This window comes from Maudiozyma barnettii (genome assembly GCF_903064755.1).
Source record: "Maudiozyma barnettii strain CLIB 1767 genome assembly, contig: KABA2_04, whole genome shotgun sequence".
Taxonomy (NCBI): domain Eukaryota; kingdom Fungi; phylum Ascomycota; class Saccharomycetes; order Saccharomycetales; family Saccharomycetaceae; genus Maudiozyma; species Maudiozyma barnettii.
Window position 1 is genome coordinate 486,933 of NW_024545241.1, and position 21,620 is coordinate 508,552.

General features: G+C 32.8%; 7 protein-coding genes across 7 annotated transcripts; 5 read left to right on the plus strand and 2 right to left on the minus strand.

The window, feature by feature from the left end:
* Positions 1-615: 615 nt before the first annotated feature.
* Positions 616-1,575, plus strand: MRX21 (Mrx21p; the record flags this gene model as incomplete). The annotated part of the gene is made up of 1 exon (XM_041550275.1): positions 616-1,575. The coding sequence occupies one exon, from the start codon at positions 616-618 to the stop codon at positions 1,573-1,575; it is 960 nt and encodes a 319-aa protein (XP_041406209.1).
* Positions 1,576-2,650: 1,075 nt separating this feature from the next.
* MRA1 (Min8p) lies at positions 2,651-2,991 on the plus strand (the record flags this gene model as incomplete). The annotated part of the gene is made up of 2 exons (XM_041550276.1): positions 2,651-2,683; positions 2,815-2,991. 2 exons carry the CDS (start codon positions 2,651-2,653, stop codon positions 2,989-2,991), a joined length of 210 nt encoding a protein of 69 aa, XP_041406210.1.
* A 766-nt stretch (positions 2,992-3,757) lies between these two features.
* On the plus strand, positions 3,758-7,369 carry RPA135 (DNA-directed RNA polymerase I core subunit RPA135; the record flags this gene model as incomplete). Its single annotated transcript, XM_041550277.1, has 1 exon — positions 3,758-7,369. One exon carries the CDS (start codon positions 3,758-3,760, stop codon positions 7,367-7,369), a length of 3,612 nt encoding a protein of 1,203 aa, XP_041406211.1.
* An 822-nt stretch (positions 7,370-8,191) lies between these two features.
* KABA2_04S04664 (uncharacterized protein) lies at positions 8,192-11,047 on the plus strand (the record flags this gene model as incomplete). The annotated part of the gene is made up of 1 exon (XM_041550278.1): positions 8,192-11,047. The coding sequence occupies one exon, from the start codon at positions 8,192-8,194 to the stop codon at positions 11,045-11,047; it is 2,856 nt and encodes a 951-aa protein (XP_041406212.1).
* A 245-nt stretch (positions 11,048-11,292) lies between these two features.
* On the minus strand, positions 11,293-12,036 carry SUT2 (Sut2p; the record flags this gene model as incomplete). The annotated part of the gene is made up of 1 exon (XM_041550279.1): positions 11,293-12,036. The coding sequence occupies one exon, from the start codon at positions 12,034-12,036 to the stop codon at positions 11,293-11,295; it is 744 nt and encodes a 247-aa protein (XP_041406213.1).
* Positions 12,037-13,438: 1,402 nt separating this feature from the next.
* Positions 13,439-15,460, minus strand: HAA1 (Haa1p; the record flags this gene model as incomplete). The annotated part of the gene is made up of 1 exon (XM_041550280.1): positions 13,439-15,460. The coding sequence occupies one exon, from the start codon at positions 15,458-15,460 to the stop codon at positions 13,439-13,441; it is 2,022 nt and encodes a 673-aa protein (XP_041406214.1).
* A 3,701-nt stretch (positions 15,461-19,161) lies between these two features.
* REC8 (Rec8p) lies at positions 19,162-21,174 on the plus strand (the record flags this gene model as incomplete). Its single annotated transcript, XM_041550281.1, has 1 exon — positions 19,162-21,174. The coding sequence occupies one exon, from the start codon at positions 19,162-19,164 to the stop codon at positions 21,172-21,174; it is 2,013 nt and encodes a 670-aa protein (XP_041406215.1).
* Between the last annotated feature and the right edge of the window lie 446 nt (positions 21,175-21,620).

Consider the following 21,620-nt stretch of genomic DNA (forward strand, 5'->3'; position numbering starts at 1 on the left):
TCACTTTCAGACTATAGCATATAAGATCTGATTTACTAAATTATTTAACAATACATATTGTTTGATAGAAATTTTCTCGATGATATTACTTTATATATTATCCGCAAAAAGAGAACAATTTAGAATTGTTTTGAAGTTTATTATTTTTTCAATATCAGTACTATAAATTTTTCTTTAGACCTTTCACCTTTTCTATATCTAACTGTAACAGTTAACGTCATCTAATGATTTCTGATTGTCACTGGCATTATTCATTCTGTGAAATGAGCATCGAGAAATAATAGATCTTTTTCTTCATACTTAAGGTTGATTGGCATCTACCGCGTGCTAGCTGGTAAAAAAATAAGAAAATGAGATCGGCATGACTTTCTCAGAATTTGGCAAAAATTAGACCGACATGGGAAGAAAAAGGTCGACATCGGTAAATATTGAATAATAGGGAACCGAAATAAAGTTAATCACAGATAGGGAACAACCTTGATCTAATTTTGAAAAATATATATTTATTTATTTATTAATAAGGTGATTAGTATTCAATTTAAGAATTGTTGTCATATCTATTTGAAATCAACCAAGGGAAAGTCTATCTACTCAATTTATTTTGTCGCTACAACCATGACAAACTCAACGATAGCTATTATCAAGCAGGACTCGAATATGGCTTTCATAGCTGGCGGTATAGCAGGTGCTATCTCTAGAACAGTTGTTTCGCCATTTGAGAGAGTAAAGATATTATTACAGGTTCAGAATCACACCGGTAATTCATACAATAATGGGATCTTCAAAGCTATCAAACAAGTATACTTGGAAGAAAACGTAAAAGGTTTGTTCCGTGGTAATGGAGTGAACTGTCTAAGGATTTTTCCATATAGTGCTGTTCAATTTGTAGTATATGAATACTCTAAAAAACATTTTTTCCATGTTGATGGTAGTATTGGTAAGGAACAATTGAATAACTGGCAAAGATTATTTAGTGGAGGTCTCTGTGGTGGTTGTAGTGTAGTTGCTACCTACCCATTAGACTTAGTTAGGACAAGACTTTCTATACAGACAGCAAATTTACAACATTTAAAACATGGTAAAGCTAATAATATGAGTAAACCACCTGGGATATGGCATTTATTAAATAGAGTTTATCATGAAGAAGGGAAGATTGTTGGATTATACAGAGGTGTATGGCCTACAATGTTGTGCATTGTTCCTTATGTTGCGTTAAATTTTGCAGTTTATGAACAATTAAAAGAATATATTCCAAGTAATGATGGCACCAGACAAAGATATTGGGAAGATAATTTTCTAAAATTAAGTATTGGTGCAGTGAGTGGAGGTGTTGCACAAACGTTGACATATCCATTTGATTTATTAAGAAGAAGATTTCAAATTCTAACAATGGGTAATAATGAATTAGGGTTCCATTATACAGGTGTTTATGATGCCTTAAGAACAATTGGTAAAAATGAAGGTTTCAAAGGTTATTATAAAGGTCTGACTGCTAATTTATTTAAAGTGGTCCCCTCTACTGCAGTTAGTTGGTTGGTTTATGAAGTGGTATGTGATGTAATTAAAACCATGTAAGTTTTTTCTTTGAATATCCCACTATATGGATGAGAAAGAGAGAGCATGCAATCAGTTGTAAATTTTTACAAATAAGGACACGATTGGTCTTTTGATTAAAAAAAGACTCGACTATGTAAATATATGTATCTATAAGTATACAATCGTCATTAATGTCATATTTTTTTTTTTTTTAATCCAAATATTTAAAATTAATGTTTAATAATTATTTTTCATCTTTAAAAAGAGAAGTTCCAACGAAACGGAATTCTGTAAACAAAAAAACAAAAGTGATAAAGAGAAATCTCACCCTATTCTGATGTTAGCTTTTAATTAAATAACCGTCAACATGGAAATATGCAATTGAACAGTGGATCCCAAATACTCATGATTGTGACATCTTCTCCTCTTGAATAAGCACTTACATAATTAAATCAAACCCTAGTTGACACCTTAGATTCTTAGGGCGTATCAGGGTTACTACCAAACCCTAACTTTACTTCCCGCGTAACCAAACAAGAAAAAAGAATAATCTTTCGGTGGATTTGATTGGCCAGCCTTCACAAAAGAAAAACAACCAGTCTGCCGTCTCTCCCTCCACTCTCCCTTCCAGTAAAATCCGGCAAGGGACACAGAGATGGAAGAAAACTAACAAAATATCAACATATCAAAATATGGATAGATAGATAAATAGACAAATAGAGGATATACACAAAATACAAATAGTAATAGATGAAAAACTGAATTTGTTTTGAATCTTTCCATCGTCCGAAAAATCCATCTTCAATTCTGATTTTCTGTAATTTGTCTCCGGGTTTTAAGGGGTTGCTCTCCCTTTATCACTTGTAGTATATATATATATATATATAATGTATACTTTCTCGATGATGGTATAAATAATACTTTCGGATAGTTTGTTTACAACCTTCTCTATATTTTTTAGAAGAATTTTCAATATTCGATTCATTACTGCTTTTTTAGTTTTCAAGTGATTTTATCTTATATTTCTTAAGCTAACCAAGTCTGTTTTAAACAAGTCATAGTTGCAGGACAAACATACATTCACATATATATACACAACTACAATTCCAAAAAGATGCTACCCACAAGAGTATTACTTAACTCAGCAGTATGTTCTTTCTAATACATTGAATAATTCAAGTTTTCTTTTTTTACTAACAGCACATCTACATTTGTATTATCAAATATATTTTGAATATATATACGGATAATGCTATATTATTATTAATATTTTAATAGAAAAAATCTGCTGGTACAAAAATTCCTGTTGAATTAACTCCTCTAGTCTTAGCCGTTTGTGTAGCTTTAGGTTCAGGTTGTTTTTTCACTTACAAAAAATTAACTACTGATGATACTCTAAGGTTGAAGAATAATCCAGAAAATACTGGATTGAAGGAAGTTTTAAATCAAAAATAATTATTTCTGAAGAGTTAGGTAATCCTTTATTATTTTTATTATTATTATATGAGACAATCCATATCCTCTTTCTTTGATTTTTTTGTTGCTTTTAACACATTCATATTCATCACAACTTCCAATAATTTATTATGTTTATATATTAGATATATTTTTAAACCAAGAATATATAATATAATAATACACCCAAGAAACAACGAATATATTGGAAAAAAATATGATATTATTTTATTATCTGTCAACCAGTATTTCTTTCTTTCCCTTCCCTTATATATTCAGATTAGGTTTGATACTTATATCTTCAAACTTTATTTCCTTTCAAGTACATCGGACTAAGTAGTCATTGCTTTATTGTAATTATTATATTTTATGTAATATCTATTCTTTAAATTACCATGATCGTTGTATTGCTTATTTAATTATCTTTAATGATTAACGGAACGGACCTGAAATTAGCGTGGAAGGTAGAATCTGTTCCGTCTCGGTCACGTGAAAATAGACTGAAAAATTTTTTTTTTCGTCAAATTTTTTTTTCTCAAATTTTTTCCTTTGGGTTGTCCTCCTAAGAAAGAGCAAAAATAATCGATTAGCTCATCTCATCTCATCTCGAACTCCTTTCTCATCAAAATATACATATATACATATATATATATACATATACATACACATATTAAGCCCACATTAGTTTCCTCACTTGAGTATCTTCTGTAAGGATAAGCTAGCCGAAAGAAAAAGCATTACAAAGATCTCATACTCAAAAGACACGATGGGTAACTTAATAAAAGTTCCTGCCGGTGCAAGAACAGCAGACTTTCGTACTCTCGAAAGAGAAAACAGATTCATAAATCCTCCAAAGGACAAATCTGCATACCCATTGCTAGCAGAGGCAGTGGAACCACATGTCGGTTCCTTCAATGCGTTAACTGAAGGTCCAGGTGGTGGTCTACTGAATCTTGGTGCTAAGGACATTGGTGAAAAAATTATCTTTGATGGTAAACCTGAAAGTTCAGATCCTGACCATATCAATGACAAATATTTGGGGAATAAACTTTCCGTGAGTGTCGAACAAGTCTCGATCACAAAGCCTATGTCAAATGATGGTGTCTCAGCTGCTGTAGAAAGAAAAGTATTCCCCACTGAATCTAGACAAAGACTAACATCTTATAAAGGTAAATTATTATTGAAATTGAAATGGTCTATCAATGATGGTGAAGAAACATTCACTGAAGTGAGAGACTGTGGTGGGTTACCAGTCATGTTACAATCCAACAGATGTCATTTAAATAATCTATCTCCTTATGATTTAGTTAAATACAAGGAAGAATCCGATGAAATGGGTGGTTATTTCATTATTAATGGTATTGAAAAATTGATCAGAATGTTGATTGTTCAACGTAGAAATCATCCTATGGCTATCATCAGACCAAGTTTCACCAACAGAGGTACTTCTTACACTCAATATGGTATTCAAATGAGATCTGTTAGACCTGATCAAACGTCTCAAACTAATGTTTTGCATTATTTGAATGATGGTCAAGTTACTTTCAGATTCTCTTGGAGAAAAAACGAATATTTAATTCCAGTGGTTATGATCCTAAAGGCTCTATGTGACACTAGCGACAGAGAAATTTTCGATGGTATTGTTGGTTCTGACGTCACGAACTCTTTCTTAACTGATCGTCTAGAATTGTTACTACGTGGGTTCAAGAAACAATACCCAACCTTACATAACAGAACCCAAGTCCTGCAATATTTAGGTGATAAGTTCCGTTTTGTCTTCCAAGCCTCTCCAGATAAGTCCGATTATGAAGTAGGTCAAGAAGTCTTGAACCGTATTGTTCTTGTTCATCTAGGTCAAGATAAAAATGAAGATAAATCTAAGATGTTACTGTTCATGATCAGAAAGCTTTATTCTTTGGTTGCTGGTGAGTGTTCTCCCGATAATCCAGATGCTACTCAACATCAAGAAGTCCTGCTAGGTGGGTTCTTATATGGTATGATCATCAAGGAAAAGATTGACGAATATCTACAAGGTATTCAACAACAAATCAGAACCGATATTAACCGTGGTATGGCCATTAACTTTAAGGACCGTAAATACATGTCTAGAGTTTTGATGAGAATTAATGAAAACATTGGTTCTAAATTACAATACTTCCTATCCACTGGTAATCTAGTTTCTCAATCTGGTCTGGATTTGCAACAAGTTTCAGGTTACACTGTTGTTGCTGAAAAGATTAATTTTTACCGTTTCATCTCGCATTTCAGAATGGTGCATAGAGGTTCTTTCTTCGCACAATTGAAGACTACTACTGTTAGAAAATTGTTACCAGAATCTTGGGGTTTCTTATGTCCTGTCCATACACCCGATGGTTCTCCTTGTGGTCTTCTAAACCATTTTGCCCATAAGTGCCGTATCTCAACAACGCAAACAGATTTGAGTGAGGTTCCAGCGTTATTATACTCCTTAGGTGTCTCCCCTGCATCTCACACTTTTGCTGCTGGTCCATCTTTATGTTGTGTTCAAATTGATGGTAAAATCATCGGTTGGGTGTCTCATGAACAAGGTAGAATTATTGCAGACACTTTAAGATACTTGAAGGTTGAAGGTAAGACCCAAGGTTTGCCATTGGATATGGAAATCGGTTATGTACCACCTTCTTCTAAAGGTCAATACCCTGGTCTATACTTATTTGGTGGTCACTCTAGAATGATGCGTCCTGTTCGTTACTTACCATTGGATAAAGAGGATATTGTCGGTCCATTCGAACAAGTCTACATGGATATTGCTGTTACTCCACAAGAAATTGAAAACAACGTTCATTCTCATGTCGAATTCAGTCCAACCAATATTCTATCTATTTTGGCTAACTTAACTCCATATTCTGATTTCAACCAATCGCCAAGAAATATGTACCAATGTCAAATGGGTAAACAAACTATGGGTACTCCAGGTGTTGCTCTTGTTAACCGTTCTGATAATAAACTGTATAGATTACAAGGTGGTCAAACTCCAATTGTGAAGGCAAACTTGTACGATGATTATGGTATGGATAATTTCCCTAACGGTACCAATGCTGTTGTTGCAGTTATCTCTTATACCGGTTATGATATGGATGATGCGATGATTATCAATAAATCTGCAGACGAAAGAGGTTTTGCATATGGTTCTATGTATAAAGTTGAAAAGGTTGATTTGTCAATGAATCGTAACCGTGGTGATCCAATCTCCCAACATTTCGGTTTTGGTGATGACGAATGGCCAAAGGAATGGTTAGACAAGTTAGATGATGATGGGTTACCACATATCGGTACTTATTTGGAAGAAGGTGACCCAATCTGTGCTTACTTCGATGATACTTTGAACAAGACTAAAATTAAGACTTACCACTCATCCGAACCAGGTTACATTGAAGAAGTTAATTTGATCGGTGATGAATCCAATAAATTCCAAGAATTACAAACCATCAGTATCAAATATAGAATTAGAAGAACTCCACAAATTGGTGACAAGTTCTCCTCTAGACATGGTCAAAAGGGTGTTTGTTCGCGTAAATGGCCTACTATTGATATGCCATTCAGTGAGAGTGGTATGCAACCAGATATTATCATCAACCCTCATGCTTTCCCATCTCGTATGACCATTGGTATGTTTGTTGAATCTTTAGCTGGTAAAGCTGGTGCACTACATGGTATTGCCCAAGACGCTACGCCATGGATGTTCAATGAAGAAGATACTCCTGCTGATTATTTTGGTGAACAATTGAAAGATGCTGGCTATAACTACCATGGTAATGAACCAATGTACTCTGGTGCCACAGGTGAAGAGTTAAGAGTTGATATCTACATCGGTGTTGTCTATTATCAAAGATTACGTCATATGGTTAACGATAAGTTCCAAGTCCGTTCCACAGGTCCAGTAAACAGTTTAACTATGCAACCAGTTAAGGGTAGAAAGAGACATGGTGGTATCCGTGTAGGTGAAATGGAAAGAGATGCTTTGATTGGTCATGGTACGTCATTCTTACTGCAAGATCGTCTGTTGAACTCTTCTGATTACACACAAACCTCCGTCTGTCGTGAGTGTGGTTCTATTTTAACTACTCAACAAAGTGTTCCAAGAATAGGTACGATGTCTACCGTTTGCTGTCGTCGTTGTGCTGTTACATTTGAAGATGCCAAGAAAATGCTTGCCAAACATGATGGTGATGAATCTATATTTATCGATGATTCACAAATATGGGAAGATGGTCATGGTAAGAAATTCGTTGGTGGTAACGATACTACAACAGTTGGTATTCCATTTGTTTTGAAATACCTAGATTCGGAACTTACTGCTATGGGTATTAGAATGCGTTACAACGTAGATCCAAAGTGAACGATGCTAACTCTACATCTTTCTAACTCCCATATTTTCTACTTTCCAGCACGCATATACACATATATATTTATTATATATAACATATACTATCTTTTGAGATAGTACAAATTGTACACTACTTATAATAATAATAAAAAAGAGCAATGAACAACAATTACGAATTTAAAATATTTATATATCTCCTTCCAACTGGAACCGAAAATATACGCACTACTTCGAGAATCAAATAAAATTTCCCTGTAACTAAAACGTCAACTATACTTATATAGAAACGCGACTTTTTAAAGCTGTCAATTCGCGCGAATCTCTTTCTTTTCCTGTATTGGCCACCACGACGGTCAACAAATGTTTACTTACGGCGACAATTCAACGTGAAAAGAAAAGAAGCAAAAAAAAAAATGAAAAATAAATTTATACTTTTTTTCTTTATGTAATCTAAAATGGAGCCTTTTTTGGGATCTGGCGTTAGGGACTATATTATTTTTCTTTATTGAAGGAATTAAACTATAGTATAGTTATCCAAGTCACTGACGAATAAACTGTTGGTTGTACACTTAGCTAGAGATTTTGATATCCAAAGATTACTTTTTTCTCTTTTTTTAGCTCTGTAAAACTACCTTTTTTTTAGCTCTTTTTCATTACCTCGAAAGAACCTGATAATTATCTTGAATCATCGTGATCCTGCAAATAATTTCCAGAGAGAACTACCGATTATAGACGAGAATTAGATTCTACAGTGCAATCTATATTATTATTACGAATAATTAAAACAAACAAACAAATAGTCTCTCGCTTCGAACTCAATAATTTCACTAAAATATGAGTGCAAATCCGTTTGATGGATACTCAAACGACAAGGAAAAACAAGATGAGGGCACCTTGAATAACGATGAGTCTATACTATTATCTACCAAGGAACTACTTTCAAAGGCTACTCCGTCTCTGGAGTTCTGTAAAGTCTCTGTGGAGGAAACTGTTGATAGATTAAACACCAGCAGCAACACAGGTCTTGCATCTGCTGAAGAAGCAAGTCATAGAAGAAAAGAATATGGCCCAAATGAAATTTCAGTAGAAGATGACGAATCACTGTGGAAGAAGTTTTTATCAAATTTTATCGAAGATCGTCTGATCCTACTTTTGATTGGATCTGCCTTAGTTTCGGCAATCATGGGTAATTTAGATGATGCAGTTAGTATCACTTTGGCTATTATAATTGTCGTCTCTGTGGGATTTGTCCAAGAATATAGATCTGAAAAATCCCTGGAAGCTCTAAACAAATTGGTCCCTGCAGAATGTCATTTAATTAGAGGAAGCCAAGAAGCTCATGTTTTAGCATCTGTCCTTGTTCCAGGTGATTTGGTGTGTTTCAGAATAGGTGATAGAATACCTGCAGATTTGAGAATAACTGAGGCCTTTGATTTATCTATTGATGAAAGTAACTTAACTGGTGAGAATGAACCTGTGCATAAAGTAACAAGTGCAATTAATAAAGAGACCTTTAGTTATAACACAACTGGAATCATTCCGCTATCAGATAGAACTAACATTGCATACATGGGTACTTTGGTGAAGGAAGGTCATGGTAAAGGTATTGTCGTCGGTACTAGCACTAATACTTCATTTGGTGCAGTATTTGAAATGATGAGTAGCATTGAAAAGCCAAAGACTCCTCTACAACTAGCTATGGATAAACTAGGGAAGGATCTATCTCTTTTCAGTTTTATTGTAATCGGTTTTATTTGTTTAATTGGGATTATCCAAGGTAGATCGTGGTTGGAAATGTTCCAAATATCTGTTTCCTTGGCTGTTGCTGCTATTCCTGAAGGTCTTCCAATCATTGTCACTGTGACATTAGCTTTGGGTGTCTTAAGAATGGCTAAAAGGAAGGCTATTGTCAGAAGATTACCTAGTGTTGAAACTTTGGGTTCCGTTAACGTCATTTGTTCAGATAAGACTGGTACTTTGACTTCGAACCATATGACTGTATGCAAAATCTGGTGTTTAGGTAGTATGACAAATAAATTTAATGTTCTGGATTTACAAAAGACAAAAGGTGTTAATTTCAAGAATTATTTAACTGATGACGTTAGAGCCACTTTGAATGTTTCGAATATTTGTAACAATGCTTCATTTTCAGTTGAACATTCGAAATACCTCGGGAATCCTACGGATGTTGCTCTGTTAGAACAACTTTCCAAATTTGGACTTGAAGATAATAGACCAAATGTCAAAAAAGTGCACGAGATTCCATTTAATTCCAAAAGAAAATTCATGGCTACTGAAGTATTTGAACAAGATGGGACTCATGTACTATATGTTAAGGGTGCATTTGAAAAGATTCTATCTTACTCTAACACATTTTTAAACGAAAAAGGTAAAACTGAGAAATTAACTGAGGCCCAGAAGGCAAATATCACTGAATGTGCTGACTCATTAGCTTCTGAAGGTTTACGTACTTTGGCATTTGCTAAATTACAATTGAAAGGTACTGAACCAGTTGCAAAACTTACCGAAGATATGGTTACAGATTTAACGTTTACTGGTTTAATTGGTATGAGTGATCCTCCACGTCCAACCGTGAAACCTGCTATGGAACAATTACTACAAGGTGGTGTCCATATTATTATGATCACTGGTGATTCTGAAAGTACAGCTGTAAATATCGCTAGACAGATTGGTATACCAGTTATTGATCCAAAATTATCCGTTTTGAATGGTGAGAAATTAGATGAAATGTCCGATGAACAGCTGGCTAATGTGATTGACCATGTTTCTGTTTTTGCTCGTGCTACTCCTGAACATAAATTGAACATTGTTAGAGCTCTAAGGCAAAGAGGTGAAGTCGTGGCCATGACAGGTGATGGTGTTAATGACGCACCGGCTTTGAAGCTAGCTGATATTGGTGTGTCAATGGGTAAGATGGGTACTGATGTTGCTAAAGAAGCTTCGGATATGGTGTTAACTGATGATGATTTCAGTACTATTTTAACCGCAATCGAAGAAGGTAAAGGTATTTTCAACAATATTCAGAACTTCTTGACGTTCCAACTTTCTACATCTATCGCTGCTCTATCCCTGGTTGCACTATCCACGTTATTTAAGTTACCAAACCCGTTGAATGCTATGCAAATTTTATGGATTAATATTTTAATGGATGGTCCTCCTGCGCAATCCTTAGGTGTCGAGCCAGTGGACCATGAAGTTATGAAAAAACCTCCAAGAAGAAGAACCGATAAAATTTTAACTAAACAAGTTCTAAGAAGATTATTAGGTACTGCGGCATGTATAATTATCGGAACAATTTACGTATTTGTCAAGGAAATGGCAGAAGATGGTAAGGTCACACCTAGAGATACAACAATGACATTTACTTGCTTTGTTTTCTTTGATATGTTTAATGCCTTAGCATGTAGACATTCTACAAAGTCTATTTTTGAAGTAGGGTTTCTAACAAATAAGATGTTCAATGCTGCAGTTGGTTTGTCCCTTCTAGGTCAAATGTGCGCTATATATATACCTTTTTTCCAGAGCGTGTTCAAGACTGAAAGATTAAGTCTGGGAGATTTACTTTTCCTTTTAGTTATCAGTAGTAGTGTATTCATTATTGATGAATTAAGAAAGTACAGGGATAAGAAGAACGCACAAAACGACCCTTCTTATTACTCAATCGTATAGATAATGATTCATCTTAGGATACTTTTCGAATTATTACTAGTCTTTTTTTTTATTGATAAAGTAATAATTTTATTTACTCTTCTCAAATATGTTTCTTATTTTTTTTAGCAATAGAGTAACTTACGTACAACAAATAACATTTAGATATAATAATAAAAAATTTATATAAAACATTAAAAAGGAGAAAAAGAATATTTAGTTCATTAATAATAGGCTGGTTATATATAGAAATCATAATTTTTAAATTATGCTATATACTCAGCTTGTTGGTAGTCGAAAATTGTCAGATCAGTAATACAGGTTTTCTCAGAACAATGTTGCAAGACATTGGCAAATATTGTAATATCTTTCCTTGTTAGCCCACTAGAAAATGTACAGTCTCCCGTGAATTCTGCATTGGTATCTCTTTCAACTCTGTTTCTGATTTTGCAGCAGCAGGAACAAGGTTCCAAGAGAATGATTTTATCTATTTGTTTTATAATACAGGAGGTGCTTTCTTCGATCCGATTCATAACCTGTTCTGATATACCCACTGTATCAGAAATCATCTTAATCATACATTCTTGTTCTTGTTCATTTAAAATGTAAAACAGTTTATCGTTTATAGTTTTAATAATGCTTTTGTCTTGATATAGAATCGTCACTTCTGCATCACATCTTGTCTTTTTCACTCTACAATAATTACAACTAGGCCACAATCTTTGTTTTCTTTTAGAAGGCATAGTGTACAATGTGTTATTGTATGAAAGTTTTCTCTTTTTCTTCGAGCCAGATTTTGCTAGTGAAGCTTCATTAAGCCTCATTGTGTCGATAGGCGGTAAAAGACTGATTATTTCCTCATTAGGCTTAACAGATATCCTAGGAATATCCGAGTAATCTTCGAATGGATCATATTTGGTCTGTGGTAAATAGGAGTTATCCTGACCAGGTATTAAAAGAGGGTGCATTGGCTTGTGAGTATTTTTCACTATGTAATGAATGGTGGTCATACTTGAATGGATATATATAGTAGAAATCTTTGTTGTAGTTAGTTGGGTTCTTGTTACAATAATGATAATTAAAATAAATAAGAGGTAAATTATCTTCAAAATTCAGATTCTTCTAGAAGCAGGATGGGTATTTATATATAACCAAGAACCATTTAAATTTGTTTAAAATTAGACTCACGTTGGAATATAATTCATGCGGAGCTCATGCACTTTCTTCACAGTTCAAAAAGAGGAGAGTAAATTAATTTTCTTAAGTATTGTTTTATTCTGATTTCCAATCTCCTAAATGATTAATAAGCATTATAATTTTTATTATGGAATTCTACCTAGATGATGGTAGTTTAGAAATTTAAACCTTAAAATTAATCAGAATACAGGAGTTCATATACGTAAATATTAGTTGCATCCTGAGAGGGTGGAATGATAATATAATAGCAAGTTTGGTATCCATTTAGCTCATCTGTTATGCATTTATAGGAAAACAAAAGTTAAAGACAATGGACGTAAAATAACTTAAATGGTAAAGTTAAAAAACAAAAGAATGCATCGGTGATCATTGGGCCGAAATAGGGTATTCCCTGGACAAACGTGCACTCGAGAGGTTATATTTGTTCATTATTGAGAACAGAATCAAGTAAGCTATGTTTTTCCCTTCTTGTTTTTTGACCCCTCCCATGTGTGGCTCATAGTTTGCCTATTGTTTGACAGATCAATTTCTTTTTTCTCCTTTCTTGACACTGTTTTAACCCGCTCGGGGAGGATGTTTCCCACGCAAATATTTCTTTTTTGTTTGTTGGAAAAATTGTCAAAGAAAAGGATTAACCTCGAAGGGGGGGGGGGAGACTAGACTAGTTCACGGATCATTCATAATGGAACTATTAAAATTATGCAAAACAGAAGAGGGGTATCAGGGGGCACATAAACAACAATAGGTGCATTGTCACTTAGAAGTAAAGAAATAAAAATGGAATTTTAAATATTTAACGATATAATTACGTCCTCCTAAAAAAGTCGTTTATGTAATGGTAGGTCTAGCCGTGTGACAGAAAAAGCTTACAAAGATATTTCTGTGGTAAGCTTCCGCTTAGTAATAAAGCTATACATATAGATGATTAATAGGTATCATAAAAAAGATGATTTTTATTATTAAAAATTAAACTGTAATATAACTGGTAACTCCATGTCGGGCCACCAGTGAAAAAAATAATTACTAAAGTCATGTAAAAGTTATATAGGTATCAAAAATAAAATAAAATTATTCACATAATTAGGTTACCTAATATCGGTCCTTAAGGTTATATACGTCAATAAACTCTAGTTTTTTTTTTCAAACAATGGATAGAAGGTAAGAAAAATGTTAACTTTTTGTAACAAAAATTGATATTTTTGTCTTGTTCTTCAGCTAAAGAGTCGACATAAAATTGTCTAAATCTGCAAATCCTTGTTCGGAAAGTAGCTGACTTGGCGGTGAGCTAAATTGTAAAGCATTCACTGGTGATGCTTCAGAGGAATATAAATTGTTCGTATCTACGTCATTTTGATTTACATTATTATTATTGATGTTGTTATTATGATTAAACATATCATTATTATTATTAGTAGTATTAGTATTAGTATTATTATTATTATTATCGTCATCATCTATTGTCGTATCGTTCATTATTGGAAATTTGTTTACATCCATGTTCGAGTTAATATTAAAACTGTCATAGATCGCACCACCATCAGTAACTTCTGGATTAATAGTATTGTCTGCAAGATTCTTAATATATCTGTGGTTTCTATCCATACTTGAAGATCTTTGCTTATTTTGAAACACCGATGATATTGCGCTATTGTTACTATTTGAGATTGGGATTTGACCATTATTCCCTTCACGATTTGGACGTGTTTTTCTCTTTGCATTCGTATAACTGCCTGGGATGTCCATAAAACTTGGTGTTAATGATAATACCTCCACACTACGTATACTATCATTATCACCTGTAGTTCTTTGACTTTTTGTGCGCTCATTTGGATAAAATGATTCTGTATAAAGTTTACTCTTTTCAATATGATTACCATTATTCTTTTCTTGCAGGAGAACATTAGCTTTAGATAATGTTGAAATAGAAGAAGAATCCAGGAACATGTCTAATAATCCGTTACTTGCTTGAGGTTGTCTATCAGGTAATGGTTTCCCATATTGATGTATACTATAATCATCAGCTTCGTTACTAGTCACTGAGGGAACAATACTACTTTTTCTTGAGTCGGATCTGGATCCATATTCTTTAAAGGATGCATTTTCACCACCATTTAAAGCCCAGTCATTAACATAGGAACTACTATCTGTAACTCTTCCAACACCATTGAGATCAGGTGGAACAAATTCTTCGAGAGGTACAATTACAGCCCCTGGATTTGGTTTCAATGGCGGCGATGCCAATGCAGATTTATTTCCAACTGGTGGAGACCCAATATGAAATGACGATTGATAATTTTTCCCCATGTTCGTATGACTATTATTTGACGAGGAACCTAACATGTTCAAATTAATTTGGCTAGATGATATATTACTACCGTTCTGGCTTTGATTGTGGTTACTATAGCTTTTTCCATTTGAATTATCCCAATTTCTTGATACATTATGTAGACCACTAGAATTATTGATATTGTTATTAATGTTATTGTTATTATTATTAAATCCGCCGGTAATGAAATTGAATTGCATTGCACCAAGTGGTGGACTTTGTGGAGAAGAAATATTTTGATCCAAAGAATTTGATGATTGTAATGAAGAGATTGATGCTAATGATGGAACATGATGATAATCTTTAGTAATTTTTCCGGATAAAATATCTGAATCTATAAAATTTGTTGAGAGATGATTTGATGAATCTGATAATATACTACTTGCAGATAAGAAATTACTATCTAATGATGTAGATGAATTAACTCTTGGGAAAATGCCTGCTCTAGGTTTATTATTTGGATGATGATTATGATGATTATGATTAATAGATGATGAAATAGATCCAGTTGTACTATTAGTTGTGGTTCTTTTCTTTGAAGGAGATCTTTTAGTTTTCTTTGAATGAACTGGACATTTTTTAATCATATTTTCTTTTGATATTTCTATACCATCTATTATATTACTATTATTACACGTACAATTCTTACCAGCAAGTTCTCTTGCTTTTGCTCTAGTTTCTTCTTTAGCCTTTTGAGCTAATCGTTTCTTTTCTTGTCTACCACATGTACAAGTTCCTGGAGGTTTAATACCTTTACTTTTTCTTAATTCTTTACAATATGCACATGTTGTGGATGGTCTACCTTTTGGTTTTATCATCATTAATGGTTGATCTGTATGATTACATGTTGTGACTCTATGACCTCTAATGCAACGTTCACAAGCATATTTAATGCCATTTATTAGTACCATTTGTTGTTGTTGTTGTTGTTGCTGTTGTTGTTTGTATTTCTTAAAGAGAGAAGGATAAAATTGAAAAAATAAAAAGAGTCTATAACAGTATTATTGTTTTTTTAAAAGTTTGAAGTAAGGTAAAGGGTTTTATTTTTATTTATTTTTGGCTTGTTGATAAAATTTTCTTTCTCTATCGAACGTTGAATGTCTGTGAATATCTATCTATCTATAGATATACATATATATATACAGATGTATAGATGTATATATATATATATATATATATGATTCTCCGTATAAGAGAGGCTAGTGATTAAATAAGTAAAATATTGTTAATCACCTGAAAAGAAATGAAAAAGTAAAGAGTTCAATAAAATTATATATATATCGTATGATGCCTGTTTTTAGAATTGTCAGTTGATGGAGATGATTATATAATATTACTTACTTACTTAAAAAAATCGATAAAAAGAAAACAAATTCAGTTAACTAAACAGGGCGAGAAATAATTCAAAATTTCAATTGAAGAAGAAATCCACTAGAAATGCATAGTTAATGTTTGTAATAGAACTGGTGAGAGACCGAGAGGCCGAAATTTAATGGGTGAAATGTTACAAATTGGTGGTAATATTCAAATTTTTACAAATTTTACAAATTATTCAATTTATTCAAAATAATTGAGTCCTCTCCTCTTACTTTATTGCCAATTAATTATCATCACCACGGTCACTTACTCTATTCTCCCCCTCCCCCAATAAGAAGAACAATAACAAGTAAATACTCTAGAGAAATCAAGAAATCAAGAAATTTTATGGATTAATCCAGAGAATACCCCTGACAAGACTCTTTCTGTGTCGCAGATACAAGCATTTTCTTTTTTATTGTTATTTTTTATTTACATTCTCTCACATAGAACCGGACAAATAGAGAAATAACATATATATCCATATATATATTGTTCGTTGTCCGTTGTTCGTTATTTCTGTACAGTCCTTATATTATTGCATAAATACCATTTTCAGTTTTCTTCCACTTAATATTAATAGTAATAGTAAGTTTAAGATGAAGGAATAAAAAAGGACGTAGGACTTTGTATGGAGAGAAGTGGTATGTGAAAAAGAGAATACGCAGCACTCTTCGTAGTAAACACATGTTACCTTGGACGTACGCATGCCTGACCGTATAGGTATTCTTTTTTTGAGTCGAATAAAAAAAAAGAAAGTAATAAGAATAATAATAATCTTATATACGTGCGCTGTTTCCTTAGTGTTTTGATCAACAAATAATTTTTAACCGTCTATCCGTCGCCTCAAAAAAGAAATCTTTTGCCAAAGAGAAACGAATTGGATTGGTTCGGTTCGGTTCGGGAAAGGCCGTGGAGCATGGTACCCATCCATACAGTTTGTCGTTGGTTTGCATTTTTTTATTATCACCTTTCTTAATCTCGTTTCCCTACACAGAATAAAATGAAAATCGATTAATATCCATTTTTGGTTAATTTCTTAACTAAAAAAATACTGTCAAAATATTATACATTTTAGAAAAAGACAGTCCCTTGGATATATATTTATTAATAATTAATTAGTGTTAATATTCAATCACAAAATATATAGAGGTTGATTTATAAGACTACAAAATTATCAATGTTCTCCTCTTTCTTGTCATCTGCTTTGAAATCACTAAACTCTTCTCTCTTTCTTGAAAAGAAAAAGCAATAGAAATAAACTTGCTTTGTACTGTTTACCACTACTACTTCCTTATTCTTTCTAGATATATGTAAGTTAGATAAAGAGCCCCGGTAAAGACATTTTTTATAACATTAATCAGATGAGATGTGCCACCACCTAATATCAAAATCAAATCAAACAAATGATTGAATGAGATAAGAAATATTAACAACGCCGTAGATTCGGGAAACCCTGAAAAGGGAAATTTGTCCGTAATCTGTATCTCTTTCTTTTCTTTTTCTTTTTCTTACCGTTGAAAAAATAGATAGCAAGATAGAGTTGTTCTCTCACAAAACTCTACTTCATTTAGTTTACATCGGTTGACAATGTAATTTAATCTCTATGATAATGAATATGAATATGAATAATATATTAAAAACTAAACTAATGGTAACTTTGGTTATAGAAAAAAGAAGAAGAAAAGTTAAATTCGAAAATCTTCCGTCGAACCTTCTCTACATCTTATCTTGCATAAATCATGTATATATGTATAAACCTTTAATGCAATTCTATTCATTTTCCTGAAGAAGAATTAATCGATTTACGGATATGGAGTGATGATATTCTTAAATATATTTACTCCTTTCTTGTGCAAGCATTTCAAATCTCCGATCAAGGAATTGATTTTATAAGCAGCGTTTAACAACTTTTATACCCCCGCTCACCATCAGATATCATATAAAAATTAATAGCAATCGGAAGAAGAAGAAAAATATCGTTCCCTGCATAAATATTACTGTGTGAATAATACTAGTATTAATAATAATAATAATATCTCTACGATATATTCTTTTAACAATTTATTTTTCATCACCATTTTTTTTTCTTTTCCAAATTGATAATTCATTAAATAATAATATTCAATCTTTCTTTTTTTTGGTTAACATTGTAAAGAATAAATAGTTCAAACACTCATGACGTAAGTTTCTTTTTATCTCTTGCAAAAAAAAATAAGGATACAATTTGGCTAATTTTCAATGACTCTTTACAAAAATAGGAAATTCTGTCATTACATTTCAAATATTTATAATCTTGCCTCCAATCTAGTTCTCAAAAAAATAAAGTGCTCTTCTTTTTATTGGATGTATCATGTCTAAGCAAAATATTGAATATTCGTTGTTCTGCAACTAGAGAAAACATCATAACAAAAGAAAAAAAATATGTAAATTATTGATATTTTCATTTAATGATATTTCAAAACTAAACTGATAACTTTCTTTATAATGAATGTTTTTGTAATTATAAAAATTTAACTTTTATCTCATCAATTGTGAAAGGTATAGTAACAAATACAACGAAATGAATTTTATTAAATCATTTTTCTCAGTAACTAACTTTACTGCCAAGAGTCCCCTCACCATAAAATAAAGTCTGAACATTTATTTAATCAATACATATAAGCGATCATGTTCTTCTTCTTAATAACAAAGCCATAACGCCCGTGTTATGGTTCTTAAATCTCTTAAATTCAAGTTGGTAACAAGTACGCTTCTTCAGTACTACTACCACTCCACAATAACTTACAGAAAAATGAGAGAATATCTTCCATTTTTTGTTATGGGATGCAATACATGTAAAAAGAGATAGCAAATCAAATCACTTAAACAATTCAATATTAACTTCATAGATGTATTCATACATCAAAAATTATTGAGAAGACATCGGGGCGCAAAAAAATTAAAACCTTCAAAAACAATATTCTATATTTCGGAATGCGCACACAACTACACATTTTAGTTATAAAAATAAAAGATAAAGAAAATAAGCACAATCAGGTGATTTAATATACTTATGGCGCTAAAATATTTATTTTTTTTTTTGGGGTAAACGGTTTGGTTTCTTTTAATAATCGTTCTCCCTTTAACACATATATTATATATTCAAACACATATAATTCAGTCTTAACACAAATTATGAAGCTCGAATGGTTTATTTCAGAACTTATATCTTCGAAATATAATTCATAATTGAGTACTCCGAGAAGTTATTAACATGGATATTCTAGCAAGAGATCATTCAAATAATGGAGTTGCCACTGTTTGGTCATTGGCAACTCTTGGGGCCCCTTACGGTTCACAACAAGGTGCCCATTATTCAAATAAAGGTGGAATAAAAAAGAAGGATATACTTGGTGTTTCTATACCTGATACTTGTGAAGCGATTGAATTGAATAGGAAAGATTTCTCATTGAGGCACATATCCAGTTTGATGTATGGTGTCACTATCTGCTATAATAGAAAGACAGAGTATTTTCTCAACGACATAACAACTATACTTTCACAACTTACAAGAACTGTCTCACAAAATTGGAACATCGCAAAGATTAGAGCCCAAAATGATCCAAAACATTTTACTCTGCAAGGTATTTCAGACTTGATTCCTACAAGACGTATGCAATTCTTTGGATCGGCTAATACATTTCTAAAAGATGATAAAAAATTTGATATTCAAGAAATTCCTTCCTTTGAAGATTATATGAACAACATTTTAACTTCTACAAGATGTGGTAATAATTTTGAATCTGCTCTAATTAGAAGAAACGATTATATATCGGAATTAAATAACTCAAATTACCCAGGTCGTGATGTATTACAAGATGATATTCATATAAGTAGATGGGATTTTAATCCAACGTTAGAAGAAATTCCTATAGATATAGACTTTGAACTAGATATTAACGATGTTGTTAGTCAGGGAGGGTCTTCGGTGATTACTAGTAATGTTGGTCATCCTGAGATTAGAAGTTTGGAAATTGAATCTGGAAGTAATAAAAACAGCTCGAGATTTTCACCTTTAAAGTTGTCTGAATTGCAAGATAAAGGTCAGTTTGAACCTTCAAGCATAAATCTTGGGTTAGGACAAGAATATAGCGACAATGAAATTACCAAAATTCAAGTTGGAGAACTTGATGAGCAAGAGCTACAATACGAGGTATCTTCTAAAAGACAAAAAATATCTAGTGGTAGAAGTAAAAACTTCAGGACCCCCATCCTGGTCGACTCACGTACTGGCCTCCCAACTAACGTTTTGAGAAATTCTCATGATAATTATGCAATACTAATGCAACAAAGTCATGCAAAGGGAAGGAGCAACGGGAATAAACGGAAACTTATACAATGGGATATGTTACTTTTTTCGCAAAAAGATATTCCTCTGATTGAGACCTCTTGGAGAAGTGTCTTTTCTGACTTTATTTTGGCAGCAGGAGGTCGTGGTCCTGTATCAATTGAAAATGGTAGGAGGGATGCTACAACACTGTCCTTAAATCAGAGCAATAGTGGTAGCATTAGAAGTACTGAAGTTGGAAGAAGGCAAGGAAATTTGGACTTTCTTACAAGCCAGTTCCAAAATAACGATGATGATAGCTTATTATTAAATCTAGATCAGATAAATGAAGATATTTTGGAGGATCAACTAAATGATTCTTCTGTGATACAAAGTGTTCCGCAGAGTAAGAATTCAGAGGACTTTGTAAATATGGATATGCATTTACTTCCATCAAGTATAGGTCGTAATCTCAGTCGTTACTCGACGACTAACAATTTTAACAGTGATGGACCAGATATTGTTGATGCGTTGTCTAAGTCAAGAAACCATGAAAGTTCTGTTCATATTGGTGTGTCCGAAACAAGTACAAAGAAACAAACTGAAGACTCAATAGACAGTGAAAGTGGCATGTGTTACCGCAGAAAGGACACAGTATTAAGCGCACAAGCGAGAAGATTTTATTTGTTCATCAAAGAGAGGGCATCATTTCAAGGCGTTTCCTCTAATCTTCACTGCCACTTCGAAAAACAGATATCATTTGAAACTCTTGTTCCAAGCAAAATCACAATTGTAAATGAGCCTGAACATAAAGTTGTATCAAAAAGTGTCGTCGCTGGTGCATTCTTTACTCTTTTGACATTGGCGTCTCAAGATGTGATACAGATTGATATATTACAAGAAAAAGAAGGAAGGATACCTGCCGTTAATACTGGGGATAAAATTGAAATATTGGTTTAAAAAACTTAAAAGATGAAATATGATATTACGTGTAATTATGAGTTTGTTAATTGGCATCATAACATCAGGTGGGAGTAAGCATAACAACAATGACACGTATTATTACCCAATTATCTATTTATGAGCATTTACGTTAAAAGGTATCTCTACTACACCAGATATCGATAAAAGCATGCTTTGCAAAGATAGGTTTACTCCTGTTATTACTAGTTAGCTCCACATGTATTTTTCATAGATTTTTTTGGTAAGGATACTGCCGTTTCGAGCTAACACTAGTGCTACTGGGGAAACAAGAAGATTATTTACAATACCCAAGATTTTATTGCTATTTACAATTTTACTTAAATCTGATATAATTTATGTACATTGCTATTTTAAACACCATTAGAATCATATTTTTTTTCTGTTACATCCTTCTTTATTTTCATCATGTGTGTCTCTTACTT